The following is an 18,821-nucleotide window of genomic DNA, read 5'->3' as shown; positions in this document are numbered from 1 at the left end:
ACAGATTGCATTGTAATAATTTTTCTATATTTAAGACATATGAGTACCCTGTTACCCAGGGAACTACTTACTGGAAGGTCTGTCTTATTCATACTAGTATCTAGTGCATAGAGGGCACATAAAGATATTTACCAAATTAAGGTGGAAATTTAATGGAACAGAATATTCTGATTTCAAATTACACAGTATTTTTACCATGCCAGCGATGTCTCACAATAATGTCTATTTTAATAATAAGAAAATAATTAAACAACATTTTTTAAGAATCACTAATGCATTAATAGTTTTGATAACTAAAATTTTGCCATAGCATGAAGTTTTCCTTATTTCTGATGTGTTTGAAATACAGTTCCCACTTTTGGTGTCCCTTGTTTAGTTGTGGTGAAGAAACTGTCAGACAACCCAAGAATATTTCTTTTCAAAGGATGAGTGCGTTGAATAGTATGTACTCAGTACTTCCTTTGACTTCTTTCACAAAACGAAGCAAGTTACAAAGAAAATTACATAGAAATGTCTCCTAGAAGGCATGTAATTTGAGGTAACTTACTTTTGGATGCACAAATAACAATCTCTCTCCATTTAAGCATTCAAAAGGTAACCAGACTGTCATATTGCTAATTAATTAACTCAAAGAAACTGAAACCAGCAAAATGAAACCAATGTATTATTTTTATTAAGGTTCCTCTTAGACCTACACTGATGAAATAGTATCTCTTTAGAAATGACCAGAAATTATGTTTTTTTCTATAATAAAATCAAGTTAAATACTTGCAAAAATATAAAACTCTTATGGGATATGTTGAATACAGCTAACCTTTTATAATATATTCCTCAACCAGTGGAGATATTCTGAAATATCCAAGAAAACTTTGTCATGATTCCCCTATAGTTTATAGTTGCTATTGCTTGGTTAATAAAAACAAGTAGAGTAATTGAGGAAAAAATATAGCTACCAAATATTTGTGTTTATTTCCATTAAGTACCATTTTAAAAAGTAAGAAAGATTTAAATGAGAAAAAGGATACTCTCAAATTAGAATTGGTAAATATCTTTGCATTTACCGTGTTTTGTCCCTTTCCATTTAGAGAACACTGCATAATTATTAGAAAATTATACTGTTTCTGTCTCCAGAACGTGAGGAGGCTTGGGGGAATATTACATGGCCCCTCTCTGTGTCTCAGTCATTCCATTTTTAAAATAAGGGTAATTTCTCCCTTGCCTCAAAATAATATGAAAATTATGGGGAAAATGCTAGTAAAGTCAATATGGAGTGGTGAAAGAAATGCACTTTCCAGATGAGTGAAAAGTCAGAAACCACAAGGCGATTATACAAGGAAATCTATTTAAAATGTTCCTCAAGATTATTCACTTACAAACAACCTATAAATAACCATCCTTTTGTATCACTGAGGAAGAACTGCATGTGTTACTCATTTGTTGAAACCTATCACTGGAGTTCAAGAACTTTGAAATTCATCAAAATCTTGCTGGATGCCTACTACTATGTGGTACAATTCTACTGTGCCCTGGCATTCATTACAGATGGGAAGAGAAACCCTCAGATTAGGTTTACATGTATTAACTCATTTAATCCTCATATTAGCCCTATGAGATAGATATTATTAACCCCACTTTACAGTTTGAGGAGACTGAAGCATGGAGATGTTAAAACACTTATTCAATACTGTACACCGTGAGAATGATGGAGGTCCTGACTCAACCCCAAGAGCATAATTTTAAAGCCAGACCTCTAAACATGTTGTTTTTGTGATGAAGTTTACAAAATTTCATTCAAATATTCAGTTCATCAGAAAAACTACCAAGGTTGATGCACCCTACTATAAAACTAAGGGAGAAAATCCAGTGCAATAATAATTTACAAATAACAGAACAAAACATTGACCAATCTTCAGTTTATGAGTCCATTTTTGCTCACCTGTTCAAATTACTGTTAAGTACATTTATTTAGTTTTCAATTTTAATTTTGAATTTTTTTCTTTTCTAAAATTTGTTGTTTTTTTTTTAAACAAATTGAAGTTTCCTGGTGAAGTTCACATTCTTATGTATTTTTTGAATATGTTCATTATAGTTATTCTAAAGTCTATCTCTGATAACTACACTTACTGGATTATGTATGCATATGTTTATGTTTTCTGAGTTACTGGCAGTTCTTAGTTCTCAGTTAATGAGAGGCCTGGGCTTTTTTGATCAAAAGCCAGGCCTTGTAGATGAAAATTTGTAGATGTTGTAGTTGACTTATTATCCTCCACAGAAGGTTCACCCTATCATTTGGGAGGTAGACAGGAGTGAGACCTTATCACCTTCATCTAAATCAGGCTGGGTTACATGTCTTCCTCTGGTTTGCCCCACTTGCAGAGTACAGCCCTCCAGAAGTTTCAGCTGTATGCTAAGGTGTGTACTAGGACTTTTTCTTCTTCAGCTACTCCTGTACTCCAGTTGTTTCTTCTGGCCTCTCAGAGTGCAGAAAGCTCCCTTCTGCTTTATAGAGATTTGTTTTGTTTATGAACACTGTGTCTCTCTAGTCCTAGAAAATTAGCTAAAATCTCTCTTTCTGTCTCTTCTGAGCCGTGGTCATCTATCTACAAGATTCTTCACTCTGCTAAGAAGTGGCAAATTCCCTCAGGGTAAAAGTAACTCCTAAACTGTCACCTCACTTCTCTGCTGTTCCCTTTTTTTCTGAGATCTTGGCTCCTCTAGTCAGGCTTACTTCAGAGGCTCTCCAGTGCTTCCAACATATTTTTGAAATGTTATCCTTCAAAAGCTAATCTATCATAACCAGAAGCAGATGTCATAAATTATCTACTGAATGTCTGTGTGCCAGGTTAGTGCTCACTGCTGGTTATACAATGGTAACATGTTTTTAAAAATATTTAAAGCAAATAGTTAGTAAGTTATATGTGTGTGTTTTTATATATGACATATTCTCTGACTCAAGAACTAATGTTCCGCTGACTAACATGGAAACGTGGCACACATGGTAAATGGTTTCATTAATAGCATACACAGTATGATACAGGAGCTTAGAGGAGGAGCACTTAACTTGGGCCAGGGCTGGAGTAGGGAAAGCGAGTCAGGAATGCTTCCTAGAGGACCTTAGACAGGAATTTCAAAGATTGAGAAAGAGTTAGTCAAGCATAAATTGCCATCGGCTTGACCCAATATAACTTCTAAGTATGGTAATACTTAAAATGTACTGCTTATTTCTATTAAAAGCACAAATGGATTGGAAACATTAAAGATATGTTTGAGGATGTAAAAGTTAGCTTAAAAATTTTAACGATGCCAATTGATTTCTCCGTAGGTGTTCAAAGCAATGAATATCCCACAAATCAGGAATCATTTTCTGCCTCCCCCAGAAAAAATGCCTGAAGCCTATTCTGCAAAGATTGCTCTTTTGGGTGCTGGGCCTGCAAGTATAAGTTGTGCTTCGTTCTTGGCTCGATTAGGCTACTCTGACATCACTGTATTTGAAAAACAAGAATACGTTGGTGGTTTAAGGTAATGCCTACATTTATTTCATGTTCACAGTGTCAAAATTGATGGGGTAAAATGATTATGAATATTGTTGTTCGTAATCGTATAGGAACTTCAGGCTCACAGATGGTATTTTAAGTGTTCTTTTTCCAAATGCTCAAATTTTGATTTCATTATTCACTTTAAATTTGCAGTTGGCTTTAAGCAATATTTATTTTAAAATTTCTCTGTCTAGTTCTGTGAATTTAAGAGAAATCTCAGCAAAATATTTTATGAATAGAGGAACCAATCATATGAAAGCTTATTTTAGGACTTCCCTGGCTGTCCAGTGGTTAAGATTTTGCCTTCGAATGCATGGGGTGCAGGTTCAATCCCTGGTCAGGGAGCTAAGATCACACATGCCTCGTGGCCAAAAAAGCCAAAACATAAAACAGAAGCACTATTATAACAAATTCAATAAAGACTTTAAAAAAATGGTCCACATCAAAAAAATCTTAAAAAAAAAAGGAAGCTTATTTTACCCCTGTGAGTCTTTCCTTTAATGGCAATATATATATGTGAAAATTATGCAAATTAGAGATGGGGAAACCAAACTCCACAGAATATTGGATGATTCATTTTGTTGTGTACACAGACGTGCTGTCCTGGTCACGTATTTTCATTCTCCAATCTCTTTAAGTTTTGCATTTGATTACAATTATGTTAGAGTCTACTAAAAATGTTCCATTTTAATGTACATTTATGCAGTGTTTATCTCATAGATACCATATTATTATTTACTATTAATCAGCATCGTTATTAAACCAGGATTCAGTCACATAATCATTTATTCCCATGAAGATTCATACACTGAAATGGAAAATATTCACTTTGTATCTGATTTTCAGAAATTCATATTAAGCTTAGAAATTGGATGGAGTTTGCTTTATTTAAAATAAATGGAACTCTATAGAATGTACAATGGAGAAAAGGCAATCTCTTCAACGACTGATGTTGGGCAACCTGGACAGCTTACATGTAAATCAATGAACTTAAAACACTCACGCCATATAGAAAAATAAACTCAAAATGGTTTAAAGACCTAAATATAAGACATGACACCATGAAAGTCCTAAAAGAGAACAGAAGCAAAACATTCTCTGACATAAATCTTAGCAATATTTTCTTAGATCAGTCTCCCAAGGAAAAAGAAATAAAAACAAAAATAAGCAAATGGGACGTAATCAAACTTAAAAGCTTTTGCACAGCAAAGGAAATCATCAACAAAACAAAAAGACAACCTATGGATTCACAATAAGGAAATGGGGTTTAGGTGAAATAGATTTGGTCATAGAAAATATTTTGAGAACATGTGTGATGTAACACAAATTTAAAGTGTGGTACCTGTAGCGTAATAAACTAAAGCAAAGTTCTATCGGAGTATGAACATTGTGCTTTAAAAAGAATGGAAGGAGGTTGTTACTGGTTAATTCCATTTTGATGGAAGAAACATGAACATATAAGAACGATTATTTTTTTAGGTTATCTGGGCATTCCACTGATTGTACTAAAGGATTTGTGGCCACAAGGAAAATTTCTTTCAAAACTTTAGATTGTTAAAAGAGCACATATAGGGCCTCCCTGGTGGCGCAGTGGTTGAGAGTCCGCCTGCCGATGCAGGGGATACGGGTTCGTGCCCCGGTCTGGGAGGATCCCATATGCCGCGGAGCGGCTGGGCCCGTGAGCCATGGCTGCTGAGCCTGCGCATCCGGAGCCTGTGCTCCGCAACGGGAGAGGCCACAACAGTGAGAGGCCCGCATACCACAAAAAAAAAAAAAAAAAAAAAAAAAAAAAAAAAAAAAAAAAAAAAAAAAAAAGAGCACATATAGAAGAATGAAAGTTTGTTTTTATAAGTACAACAAACTTGGGAAGTAACCATTCCAATTAAATTCCATCTTCTATCCTTGTATCCCCTTTCTCAACACGCAGTCTTGAGGGTAATCTCCCTCTGTCCCTTCCTCCCTCCTTCCTCCCTTCCTTCCTTCCTTCCTTTTTTATTTATTGATCTCCTACTATGTGCTGGTCATTGTCTCGGGCCCTAGAGATACAAAGGTAAATAAAGCAAAGTGCCTGTTCTCATGGGGCTCGTATTCTGGTAGTGGGGGGGTAGACAATAAAGCAACAATAAACCAAATATAGAGTATGTCAGGTGTTTATAAATGCATGAGGGGGTTTCAAAAATGGCAGTCTAGTGCTGTCCCTAGAGCATTTGATATATGGAATAGATAATTTTTAAAATATGGTTATCCTCTAGTCTGTACAATAAAATAATCTTCAAAGAGAATTATGTAATAATTGGTGATTATAATTATTTTTATTCACTCCCATAAAACAAAATATTAACAATCAAAACAAAATAATTTCAATATTAAAGGTATAGTTCACAGTTTCACTATTTTAAAGTTTAAACCCAAGTTAAAAACTTCTGGTCACACAAAATGATAGAATTGAAGTAGTTTCATGTTACTTCATGTGTTATTTTATCAATCACATATCAACTGTTTAAACATTAATCTTGCAGGGGTGGAGACACATGCTGCCTATGGCCATTGGAATGAGGAATATGCTTGTAGGTGAATCAGCATGTGCCAGTGGCTGCTGTTTAACTGGAGTTCTCCATATTAACTGTTCTGTAGAACTCAGTTTATTAATGAATGAGTAATAAAATTGGGATTATTTAAAGCTTACACATTTTTTAACATCTTTATTGGAGTATAATTGCTTCACCTTCGATAGCTCAGCTGGTAGAGCAGAGGACTGTAGACCTGACACATGTGGATATTTATTTTAAAAACATTTATTACTAAAACTCTGTAGCAACTGTAGCCATTATTTAGAATTTAGATCCACCAAAGAGTTTTTTGGGGGGAGATGGTGTTTAGAATATCACTGACTTGTTTAGAGTCACCTGCTCATGGTGATAATACAAAAAGGCTTATTTTTGTCAGTTTTATAACTTTTTAAATCGTCTAAAAACAGTGCACCTCCTTATTGCCTGCGCCTGGACTTGGTGTGATGCTGGTAAAGGAATAGAGTACGAGTTTAGGGTTGAGCAGCTCATAGGAAGGAATTGTCTGAGGACGTATGTTGGGGTGGAGGAACCAAAGTTTAGTTTGGGGTATAAAAAATTTGAGATACCTATTAGACGTCCAAGTGAATATAAAGGTCTGGAATTTAGGTTTGAGGATAAAAATGTGGGTGCCGTCACATATGGATGGCATTTAGAGCTCTGAAATGAGGAATTTGCCTGGTATCTGGGGTGGTAGTGTTCCTATTAAAGCCTGCTGACACCCCTCTGCTCCATTGCCCGTCCCCTGAACACAGCATGTACACTTTTTTTCCCTCCTCCCCCTTCTGTTCCTCCTTCCTTATCATTTTCATCATCTTGAGATGCCTTCACTTGTCTGAAAGCTGATCATATGTCACATTTCACCTGATTATCTCATCTTGAAATAAGCTAATTCTCCTTTGAAACACTCTCGTTTACATTTGGTATTTGATACTTGTCACGTTGTACCATGAGAGTGAGTGTGTGTGTGTGTGTGTGTGTGTGTGTGTATCACCCATCTGTCTGCTGACCTCATCCATTGGTGAATATAATTGTGTCATGTTTATATCAATCAATAATTATCTCCTTATCCCCTGCCTACTTGATTATGATCAAATCTAACTCTTTTTAGTATCTCACATTACTCTTATTTCCTATAGAAGATTCTTGGAAATGTGATTCTCACACATTTATTCATAACACATGTGCTAAGTAAGTGTTGGCTACAATGCTTTCAGGGCAGTATGTGATTCTAAGCAGAGCTGCTCAAGCCCTAGCAGCCTGGCATTCCATTTGCTCTGTTGGCTACTTCAGTTTTCAGAGTTATACTTCCTCCTTGCTCTGGTTTCTTCTTGCTAGGTTGAGAGTGTTCTCCTTTCTTTCTGTCAATAGAAAAATTGTTCCTGCTTCATTAACCTGCTGTTTCAGAGCCATATCTTAAATTAGAACCATTGACCTAAACTAGCATCATTTTTTTTTCTTACATATCATATACTTCTATTCAGAGCCCATAAAGATCCCAAATCAGAGGAAGGTACTCAGCCTCACAGTGTATCTGTCTGTATTTAGAGGCTCATCTTGCTGTGGTTGGTTTATTTAGCTAGAATTTTTGCCTTCATGTCTAGCCTTTTGAGGACTTTCATCAGATTCCAATGTTAGTCCATTTTCAGTCTCTCTTCCGCAGACCCCCAGGCCTATCAAGACTGGGCGTCTGTTTGTGCCTACTTATAATCCATACTATTTAAGAATTTTTCTCCTTAGCCTCAGAAGGTACAGGGAAGGAAAAAAATAACTTCTATCCTCTTAGGTCAGTAGTTGCCTTGTGAAATAAACTAACATGATACAAATTAAGGAGAAAAACAGTGTTTATTAACACATGTATTGTACAAACATGTGGGATAGCTCAGTGATGAGTCATTCAGAGAAGGGGGGTCAGAGCTTGAGGTTTATGTAGCATCTTAACAAAGAATGATAAATTTGTGGAGAAGTGACCAGACAAAGGAAAAGGGGTTTATGCTTTTAGGGACAGCAAACTGTGAGAAGGTAAATATATGGGGGAAACTAATGGAACATGAGTTATTTAGTAAGGCTTGTAGTGTAAATTCCTCTTGGTGCCCATCTTTGGGCTGGTAGGGGTCTACAGTTTTCTACTGGTGATTAAGAGTTTTGCCCTTCTTGGTACAGGAAAGGAAGACACAGCATTGCAAATTTATGTACTGCTTTTTGGCAGATAATAGGGGACCGGAGGGCTTTTCTTGTATCTGTTTCTTCTTAATTGTCTTCAGGTCAAAATAATCCTCTGCCAAAGTGGCATATTGGGAGGGGCATATTCTGCTACCCTACAAAGGCAGAGTCCTGTGTGGTGCCCAGAGCATTATGATGACCGCTGAGGTAGTGTGGTTGTCCAAAGATCAGCTTAGGTGGTTTTTCTTTCTTAACCTATGCCCTAAATCATTCTTATGTATAATCTTACGCCCTAACTAGATAGAAAGCTCCTTTAATATAGGACCTTGATTTTGTACTGTTCAGTACTTTGCATTTTCTATAGCACTGAGATGAACATGGTGCTTTGCTGATTGATGGATGGAAATTAATTTAATAATCAAGTTCTTAAGTCACCAAAGAATGAAAATACTACAGATGCACTTTGGAAGACCTTGCACTGAGTGATCCAGAAAGTTCATCTTCAACAGTTATTTATTTATTTTACAAATCAATCTCTATAGTGCTTGGATATAGCTCTTCCACTGAATGTACTACATTCTGTTGTCATGATCTGTTTATGTATCTTTGCTCACAAGAATGAGAGCTTATTAAAAGTGGTAATTTGGTCAAATTCAGCATTAAATCACTGCAGCTAACACTGTACCTGGTACTTTGTAAATGCTTGCTGGATTAATAGATGAATGACTACATGAATTGCTGTATATTCATGAACATATGTAGCCTTTTTATTGCTATAAGATATTGAAAAGTTATTTGAACTTACCTTTAATACTATGTATGAACTATTAACTTTTGAAGTGATTGTATTTGAAGACAGAAAACAATGAGCACTGATATCAAATAGGATTACTTTTTAATGACTGAACCCTTTTGGGACACATTGCTTTCATAGAAGATTGTTTTACTGTAAAAATATTCTGTAGATCACATTACGGAACTTATTCTGTAATGTCCTGAACAGCATGGTAATACAAAGTTACAGATTTGAATTTGAACAAACTAGAGGTATAGTTATAGAATATATATGTGTGTATGTATATATGTTATGTATATTAAACACTGTATACTTTCAAAGTTTTGTTTTTTTAAGATTTTCTTTTCTTAGGAATTTATAGAAGTGTTAGTAAATAAATCAACTAAATACTGTAATAAACTTAAAAGTATAGGCCAATTGTGTACTCACTATTTGTTTTTCATTGTTTTTATTTATTTTCACATCAGTTTCTACTGTTTCTCTTGTAACCCATATCATATTCTGTCATGCATATAAAAATGTGGATGTCCTCACACTCACATTATGTGATATGAAAATACCCTCAGAAGAGATACTTATTCCTTTAATACTGATCAATCAAGACATGTTGCATTTTTTAAATTGGTGATTTTCCCACAAATGCTTCTCATTTTTATTTTCAGTATCTCTGAAATCCCTCAGTTCCGGCTACCATATAATGTAGTAAATTTTGAGATTGAACTTATGAAGGACCTTGGTGTAAAGGTAAGTGAAAAACATAACACTTACATGTGTATTGCTCCAAAAGAAAGGAGTAAGCTCTACACTAAAGATTAACAACAAAATGTCACACACTTTAGGAAAGAACAATTAAAAGCTACACCAGGCAGAAGCAGAAAGATGCTTTTCCTTGCTTAGGGCATTTGTCTGTCTACTGTCTGAATGCCACTAGCCTGGAAAAGGGCAATCAATAGTTCTCATCTGGCACGCCTGCATGTGATTAATTGTCTGTAAGAAACAAATTCCTAAATTGCTTTAGGGGTTCAGTGCAGCTAATAGAAGGATTTGGTTGCTTTAATCACGTTTTTTTTCATGCAAGTTTTGTGCACTCTGAAACATTTGTATTTCACAATTTGGAACATAATTTCTTACAGAGGTTTATTTTATTTACTATATGCGTAATGTCAATAGTGTTAATGTGATAATCCTTTTTCAACATAAACAGTTACTCAGCAAGGTAGAAAGCAACAGCTCTGTATTTTTAATTGTTTTGTGAAAAAAATATTGTATTCTTTTAAAGATGGTCAAAAAATTAATACATTTTACTTTCGTAATATAGCTTTAGATATTCCTATACTTTTGTATTATTTAAGAGTATCGTACTCTGGCTCTTCACCTGAACATATTCCTATTTTTATTTCAAAAATTTTACCTTTCTGTAATAGGTATAATAGATTAACAAAGTACTATGATTTACATAATACATTCTGTAAGTACAGATGGGAGCTATTTTGAAAAGTGCAAACTATTCATGGCTCTTGCATTTAGAAATAAAAATTAAAATAACCAATAAAAAGGGAAACACTCAAAACAGTATTTTGTGCATTTACACTTATAATTACATCTTATTTGGCAATGGTTAGGCAATGAAACATTTACACATAATCACCAAACAAGTAATCTTATAACAAGTATGCAGTACAGATGTGCACAACTTTATGAAAACAGAGTTCAAAAATAGTGTTCAAAATAGATTTAAGGGTGATTACTTGCTTTATATAAATATATTCTGAAAAATTCGTTAAATGTATTTCATTTTGAATGCAAGTTCTTACCTAAATCTCATTAAATAAGAAAATGATTATTGAGACTTCAAACTCATATATTAAGTGATACTTCAAATTGAAGATGCATCAAAAATTAATTTGACACCTCTGAATTCATCTTATAAGTAATTACAAAATTGCATTTGATTTTTACCGCACCAGATATATTGCATAAATTAGGGCATACCCATTTCTCTTACTAGGAAACTCAAGACATAACAGTAGTCAATGCACTGAGTGCCAGAAAATGTACATTTCAGCTACAATTATGCCACTTTCTAATTTTATAGTCAGATAACCTTGACAAAGTCAATTAATGTCCCTTGCCTTGGTCAACATTTGTTCAAAGGGAAAAGTATGCTACTACAATTTGTGTAAAATATAAGCATATCTGCTTATATATGCCTGGAAATATATGTGCTCTGGAAATGTATAGAATCTGATAGTATAGATTGCCTTTGGGAAGGTGTAGGAAGGAGTTTATCACCATTTTGTAAATTTGAATTTTAAACCCTATGAATTTATTAAATTATCAGGAAAGAATTAGAACCTGAATTAAAGAGAAGGTTAATACTGTCTTGTCCATCACTCTGAGGAGAGACAGTAATGAGGTTCTTTTTCAGCTTTGAGGACTTGCATCCATTGATGAAATGCTTGCATCTTTTATGACTTATCAACTTTATCCATGAAAGGATATATATTTTTAAAAATGTTCTACACTTGTTACCACATTTTTCTCATCACCAAATTCTTCTTATAACCTGCCTTCCATTTTTACCTCTCAACTAACACTGTATATTTTAAAGTCAACAATAATTTCCTGGCAATGAAACGAATTTTTCTCTGGGTTTATACTGTTTGGCTCCTGTGTAGCATGTGATATATTCTGATATGTATGCATGCATGTATGTATCTATGCATGCATTTATGTTCATGTATGTATGTATTTTTAGCTTTCATGACCTAGCATTATCTTGGTTATTATCTGATTTTTTTCTCTTTCTAGTAGGTTTGTTTCATTTATTTGATAAATAATTATTGAGAATTTACTTTTGCCTAGAGGTGTGCTAAGGACTTGTCTAGAACCATCTTTCTTTTGAACTGCAGTCCTGTAATCTTAATAGTTTAATGAACACATTTATCATCCAAATAACATACACTCATCATATATAAACTTAGTTTAATTCATCATCTTCCCTCCCAACTATGTTCTTCAGCTAAATTTCTTGTTGAGTAATTTCAATTTATTTCATATCTAATAGCTGATAGATTAGTTCTTGTTTATTCTAAGATGAATTTTTCCAGTCAAATATTGTGTCACAAAAAACCCCTCTATTTGTATGTTATATATATATATATATTTTTTCTTCCACTGTTTCATTGTCACTAGTATGTTATAAAAGTGGTAATGCATGGCATTTTTTCTGATCTATGAAATAGTATTTTTATCATATTCAGTAAATGTTTTCTTTTTCTAGACTTAGAATAGTAACATTTTCTAAGTTATTTTGTTTTATTTTAACAGAGGAGGGGTGTTAAATTTTTTAATTGCCCCTTTTGAAAATCGATGTTCAGATAATGTATTGAGTTATATTAATCTTTGCATTTCTGGAATATATACATTTTGCATCATGTTTTATTATATCTGTACATCTAGAACTAGGTTTGTTCTATGAGTTTTTTAAAAAAATATTCTTTTGCATTCACTTATTTATGCACTGAATATTAAAACTGTAAATAAAACGGAATAGATTCTGTTGCTCGCTTTATAGAGTTTCAAAGCTACTGAAAGTCTGTCTTTGTTTTGCTTTAGTTTTTATTTGTTATCTTTGCGAGTTTTGGTTATGCTATAGATTTTGGTTATAGAGTTATGATAGCTTTATAGAAATAAATTTCCAAGCATTTCATTATTTTATTATTGGGAAGAATATTGTCTTGATACTTATATTTTTCCTAAATTTGAAAATTTTATCCATCTGATTTCAGTCTTTTTATGAGAAACAGAACATTGATGTTTTAAAAAAATCTTCCAGTCTTTCCACCTATTTTATTCTCATGCTAATTTGGTCAGTATATATTTTCCTAGAAAAAATTTCTGTTTCATTGAGACTTTTGAATTAATTAGCATAGATTTAAACATATTATTCTAGTATACAATAAAAATACCTCATCTGTACCTGTGATGGTATTTGCTCTCGCATCTTAAAACTTGTATATTGTGTGTTCTTAACTTTTTTTCTTGATAAGACTAGATAGTGGTTTCTCTAGTTAATGTATTCTTTGAAAGAATCAGGTCTCAGTGTTTTATGTTTCCTTATTCACTAATTGCTGACTCTATTAATTCTTTCCCCCTGCTATGATTAACTTGCTTGTTATTCTTTCTCAACCTTTTGAGTTGCATACTGATTTAATTTTTCTAGGTTGAAAATTTTTCCCTTTTAAAACAGAGTTTTTAGGATAATATTTTTATTTGCTTCTGTATTCTTGTGATAGAATTCAAATTTTAATTTTTTACTTTACTTATCAGTAAGTTATAAGATTTTTAACTTATCAAGCATACTCTCAACTAATTTCACATCAAAGGATTTTTCCTAGTATAATAAAAATATTCTTTAGAAGAAATAGCCTCTAAGCTGTTATATTTTTATAAAACTATTTATTTTAGAATAAAAATTTCAGCATAACCCACTGTCAATTATTTTTAACCCTAGGTGGACTTTAACAGTCTCCTGTGATATTTGTGTCTGAAAATGTTACCAATCTTTTAGACTAAATACTCTTTTTCTGTTTTGCAATTCAGAATTTAAGTATATATAAATATTCTTGTTTCACAGTCTTTATAATATTTCTACTGACTTTATTTTTTAAAGCTAAAAATGTAAATCTCCATAAAGATTTTACATTTTTCTAAATATGTTTAAAATATGTATATTTGTTATTTTTCAGCATTTTGACAGAATTCTATTTTTTTTTATGTTGGAGGTAGGAGCTTATTAATTTATTTATTTATTTTTGCTGTGTTGTGTCTTCGTTTCTGTGTGAGGGCTTTCTCTAGTTGTGGCAAACGGGGGCCACTCTTCATCGCAGTGCGCGGGCCTCTCACTATCGCAGCCTCTCTTGTTGCGGAGCACAGGCTCCAGATGCGCAGGCTCAGTAGTTGTGGCTCACGGGCCTAGTTGCTCCGCGGCATGTGGGATCCTCCCAGCCCAGGGCTCGAACCCGTGTCCCCTGCATTAGCAGGCAGATTATCAACCACTGCGCCACCAGGGAAGCCCCAGAATTCTATTTTGATTAAACTAAATTTATAATTACTAGGAATTTGTCTTCATAATTTGAACAAAAATATCTGAGATATCTTTCTTGATGAATTTTCTACATCATCTTGTTTGTCATTATGTTTATTTGCAGCAAGCATTTCCATCATTATAGGATGTTATTGAAAACTAATATGAAGTCATATTTTATCTCTACTGGAAGGCGAGAAACATGTGTATTAATAGCCAACAAAATAATTTTGTGTCTAAAAACAGCTGAATTTATTTTTTAAATTATTTTGTCTTATTTTCTATGTTAGAGAGTCTGAGCCAAATTTTCTATCAGAAAAATGTGAAGAGCATGTACATTATTATCTGCATTTTTTAATAATGGGTGTCACATAGTTCATTTCAAAAAAAGAGCTCCACACCAAAAACGTTGTAAACCTTAATCCTACATTAAAAATATTATTATATGTATGAAGACATATTATGGATGCATAAAGAAAGTTTTTGTCAAGTCCCGGAGTAGATATTAGGTGGAACTTTGGCTCAGGGCTTATTATATTCAGCCCTTCTATTGAAATAGTAATAACTCTTACACTAAGCTTGATGTGGAGCAAATTTTATTCTCAATTTGGCTGGGATGTTTGAGTACCCAGGCATATATTAAAGCCATTAGAGGGAGGTTAATATATGCTATAATTCATATCTAAGAAAATCATGACAGAAAATATTACATATATAAAAAATATGGGAGAAAAAGGAGCAAAAACACAAACAAAATGCCCATAACGTGATTTTTCTAACATAATATATATTTAACAAGTAATCTTAGGACTTCATAGTATATCAGCCACAAAATGTTTTGATGTCTGTAGTTGTCATATAAACCAGTTTTAGTTAAGTTTTACATGTCTTGGTCTAATTTCCTAAGGCATAATGTAAGCAAAATTTTAATAGTTTGTCAAAGAATCTTTCTCCTGTTCTTTCTGAGAGTGAGTTTTTGATTTGATGGCAAATATTTGGGGGTTTTATACTTTAGAAAAGGGAAATTTGACTAGATTCCCCAACATAGGGAAGAGTCCTGATTATTAATAGTCCACTGATTATTGTTATTATTGCTTTGTTCTCATTTGCACCATGGAGCTACTTACTGCACAGTGATGGATATTCTCCCCCTATCCCACAATGTCTGGCTACAGTAAGTAAAGTCTTACTGGTCCCAGTCCCAGTAAATTAACACTAGGAGTTAAGCTACTTGTCTTTCCAGTTTTCGATACACAAAAGTATAATTCAACTTTTTTGCTTCCTCAGTTGCATGCTCTTGCCTGCTAGGGTGGAAACAGACCGAGAAACACAAAATGTTTGTGCATCCTTTCTGTATGTTACAAATTCAGGGACATGTTCACTCTATCAGGGTGGAAAAATTGGGATATTTTCAGTCCCGTTTGATAAATTACATAACTCCACTACTCAGCTACACACACACACACACACACACACACACACACACACGCATGCACACAAACACTACCTCAGGAAGGATGGGGGTCTTTCTTCGATTTTTTTGCTGAGTCAATTAATAAACCAAACCTAAAGTCAAGTATTCTGAGTATCACTTCCACTGATAGACCCATTGGCAGGGCACGCCACTGCTCAACTTTGGAAATTGTAGTATTATTCAGTTTACTAAAATTTTATTTAGAATATTTGGACCTGTAGTTTTCTTTTATGTCTAACCTTCATTGTATATTGTTATTGAGGTCATTTCAAAAAATAAGCACTAGAACTTTTTATCTTTCTTATGATCAGAAATAGTTTAATAAAAAATCTCTTTGAAAAATAAATTAAAATTCTAAAACTTCATTATCCGTTACTTTTAATAGCATCTAACTCTACTAACTCTAATAGTAATAACCACTATTAGATACTTAGTATTAAATACTTTTAATAATATGTGTTTATTTAATTGTCCAGTTTATTTCATGGTATTTGATATGTTCCCGACTTCTGAATATTAGTTGTTAATCTCACCTTGGTTGTCCCCTGGTTGTAAACTTTCAAGTGGTTCCTTTATCTGCCAATAAAATTAGAACTAGTATTTTAGTAAAACAAAAATGCCCCCCTATGTTATATCCAAAGTCATTTTATCCCCTTACTTTCTCTTTGTTTTCGTTGCTTTGCACTTTATACCCCAGAAACACTACATTTTCAAGTAGTTCTCCACATGCAGTATGTTGTTCTGTGCCTTTGAGTATGGTGCTGGTTCTGCCCTTCATTCTCAAGAGACATTGGAGCATAGCTGTTACACGTGCTGGTTCTGCAATTAAACTACATATTTGACTTTGGTAAAGGTTGTCAAAGCTCTCTTGTCCCTTAGTATCATCATCTGTAAAATGAGGATAACGATAGCACTCCATAATGCTATTGTGAGGATGAAAGAAGTCCATCTATGCAGTATTTAGAAGAGAGTCTTGCACCTAGTTAGGTACTCTATGCAAGTTAGGTGCAATTATTGTTTTAATGGGTAAACTTTGTTCTTCTGCTTTGAATCAGTGTAGAGACTTTTGTTTTTAGGAACATGTTGACTTCAAAACTCAAAGCTACCAGACATTGTGCTTCCTTATTTATAATGGTAAATGAGTGCAAAATTGCAGCAAAGTCATGTATTTTAGAGAGTATATACTGGCACATACCTGAGAAGTAGACCCCTTTACTTCACTCAAGTGGCTAGTCCCTGATCTTCATAAGGTTCATCTTCTGCCCTGTGGAGGGCAGGCATATTGAAGTCTCCAGCATACTAGCTACCCCTTGCTTATGCTGTCCAATCTGCAGGATGTTCTCAGTGTAATGGATCACGATGATGTTCTGTGGTATGGCCAGATCGTTTCAGATTATATATATATTATTACAGAAGAGAGTTGACATATTCCTGAGGCAAACCTGTAAATGAATATTCTTATCTTTCCCCCATGAATGTGAACTGTTTCTGATCCCTTTTCCACAGAAACATGATGAAACGTGTGCATTCATCGTATCAATGGCCACGTGCAGTGTACCTGTGGCCTTACTAATCTGCAATAATACCACATCTGTCACAGACACTGCAGTCAGGGCTTCACTTTGGTCAAGCGTGCAGGAGTTTACAGTCATTCTCCAGAAATCATCTAGTCTCAGCAGGGCCAGACTGGGAAATGAAACAGAAGTATAACATGGACCACCACCATCTTTCCTCATCCCACCGACTCCAGGCTATCACTGTGGTTGATTTACTCTCTCGACCAGGGTTTCAGAAGTTTTCTGGCCTTCCCAATATTATAGCTATAATAGCTCTTACTTTGCAGACCAGATACCCAACGTGGGGATTATTTCTACTGACATGTATAACAATTTTTATTATACACTTGGAGACTTGGGAATAACCACTAACTAGGTCTGTGATCCCCTTAGGCCCACTGTGAACCAGAGTTTATCCAGGTTCCATTTTTCACCTTATCACTGTAGGTCCCCACTCTTCAGGTATCAGTGTCAGTGAAGAACCTTGTCCAGTGTCCTTGAAATGTGTGATTATGCTCCCTTCCCCAGTGTACAGTCACCTGAGTAGATGGCTGTAATTCCCTTTGGAGAAGGAATAGAGGAATCATTATAGTATTTACTTGCCAGGATGTTTCAGGGTCTTTCTTTCTAGGGACCTGACAACCTCTTCAGTCAGCAGGTTCAAGATCTGAAAATAGGCTCATGTCTGGAATTAAGCAAAGTACTGTGATTTTTAATAGAAGTATCTATCCTCTGACTCCTGACTTTACTCATCTTCCCTGGACAATGTCCCCTGTCAAAATCCTATCTATTTTTTAAGATGGCTTTATTGACAGGGAATTATTTTCAATATCTTACAATAAACTGTAATGGAGAAGAATTTAAAAAAGAATATAGATATACACACATATATATGTTTAACCAAATCACTTTGCTGTACACGTGAAACTAACACAATATTGTAAATCAACTATACTTCAGTTTAAAAAGGGCTTTATTGAAATCCCACTACCTCTCTTTTTTCTCATCTATATGACCTCGGCCAAAATGAATTTCACCATCCCTTGAGTTCTTGTAGACATGTGCTGATCACACTCTGTTATTTATTATACTTATTTCTGTACATCTTCTGCACAGACCTTGACTGTACATTGAGGCAGAAACTGTGTCTCATTTATCATTTTATTCTTTAAAATGCCCCACATAGTGCCTTGAACATACTAATTAAGCTGTGAAAATTTATTGACTTGATTTTAAATACACTAGCCTTTCTTCTGGTACTTAATTAAAAGGCAAAAATGCATTTAGCTATTAAGTAAAACATGTTTGTTCTATTTATATACTATTTAGTATACATAAGCCTATATACTAAAAGATAAAGATATTTTCATATGTATATATGGAATTATATATATGTGTGTACAGAGTTTTTATTATTTTCGATGTTAAAGATTAAGGTTTTAGTCATTCAAATGCCAAAATACAGTTACAGAAATGTTTTTTCTTACAGATAATTTGTGGTAAAAGCCTTTCAGTGAATGAAATTACCCTTAGCACTTTGAAAGAAGAAGGGTACAAAGCTGCTTTTATTGGGATAGGTGAGTAGCTTACTTTAAAATATTTTTCATTATAATATTTTTTTACTTCCTGATAATATCCAG

The 18,821-nt window shown here is 34.0% G+C and overlaps 1 protein-coding gene across 1 annotated transcript in view; it reads left to right on the top strand.

Annotated features, from left to right (window-relative positions):
* DPYD (dihydropyrimidine dehydrogenase) overlaps positions 1–18,821 on the top strand; it is a gene marked incomplete at both ends in the record, with an annotated part of 823,320 nt that overhangs the window by 230,704 nt on the left and 573,795 nt on the right. Inside the window, 3 exons of the mRNA XM_079721437.1 lie at positions 3,323–3,519; positions 9,725–9,806; positions 18,671–18,758. Of these exons, the coding sequence (XP_079577563.1) occupies positions 3,323–3,519; positions 9,725–9,806; positions 18,671–18,758 (367 nt within the window). The remainder of the gene's footprint in view (positions 1–3,322; positions 3,520–9,724; positions 9,807–18,670; positions 18,759–18,821) is intronic.

Source organism: Hyperoodon ampullatus (assembly GCF_949752795.1).
Source record: "Hyperoodon ampullatus genome assembly, chromosome: 2".
Taxonomy (NCBI): Eukaryota; Metazoa; Chordata; class Mammalia; order Artiodactyla; family Ziphiidae; genus Hyperoodon; species Hyperoodon ampullatus.
The sequence above is the reverse complement of the archived record's forward strand: the minus strand, read 5'-3'. Positions and strand labels throughout refer to the sequence as shown.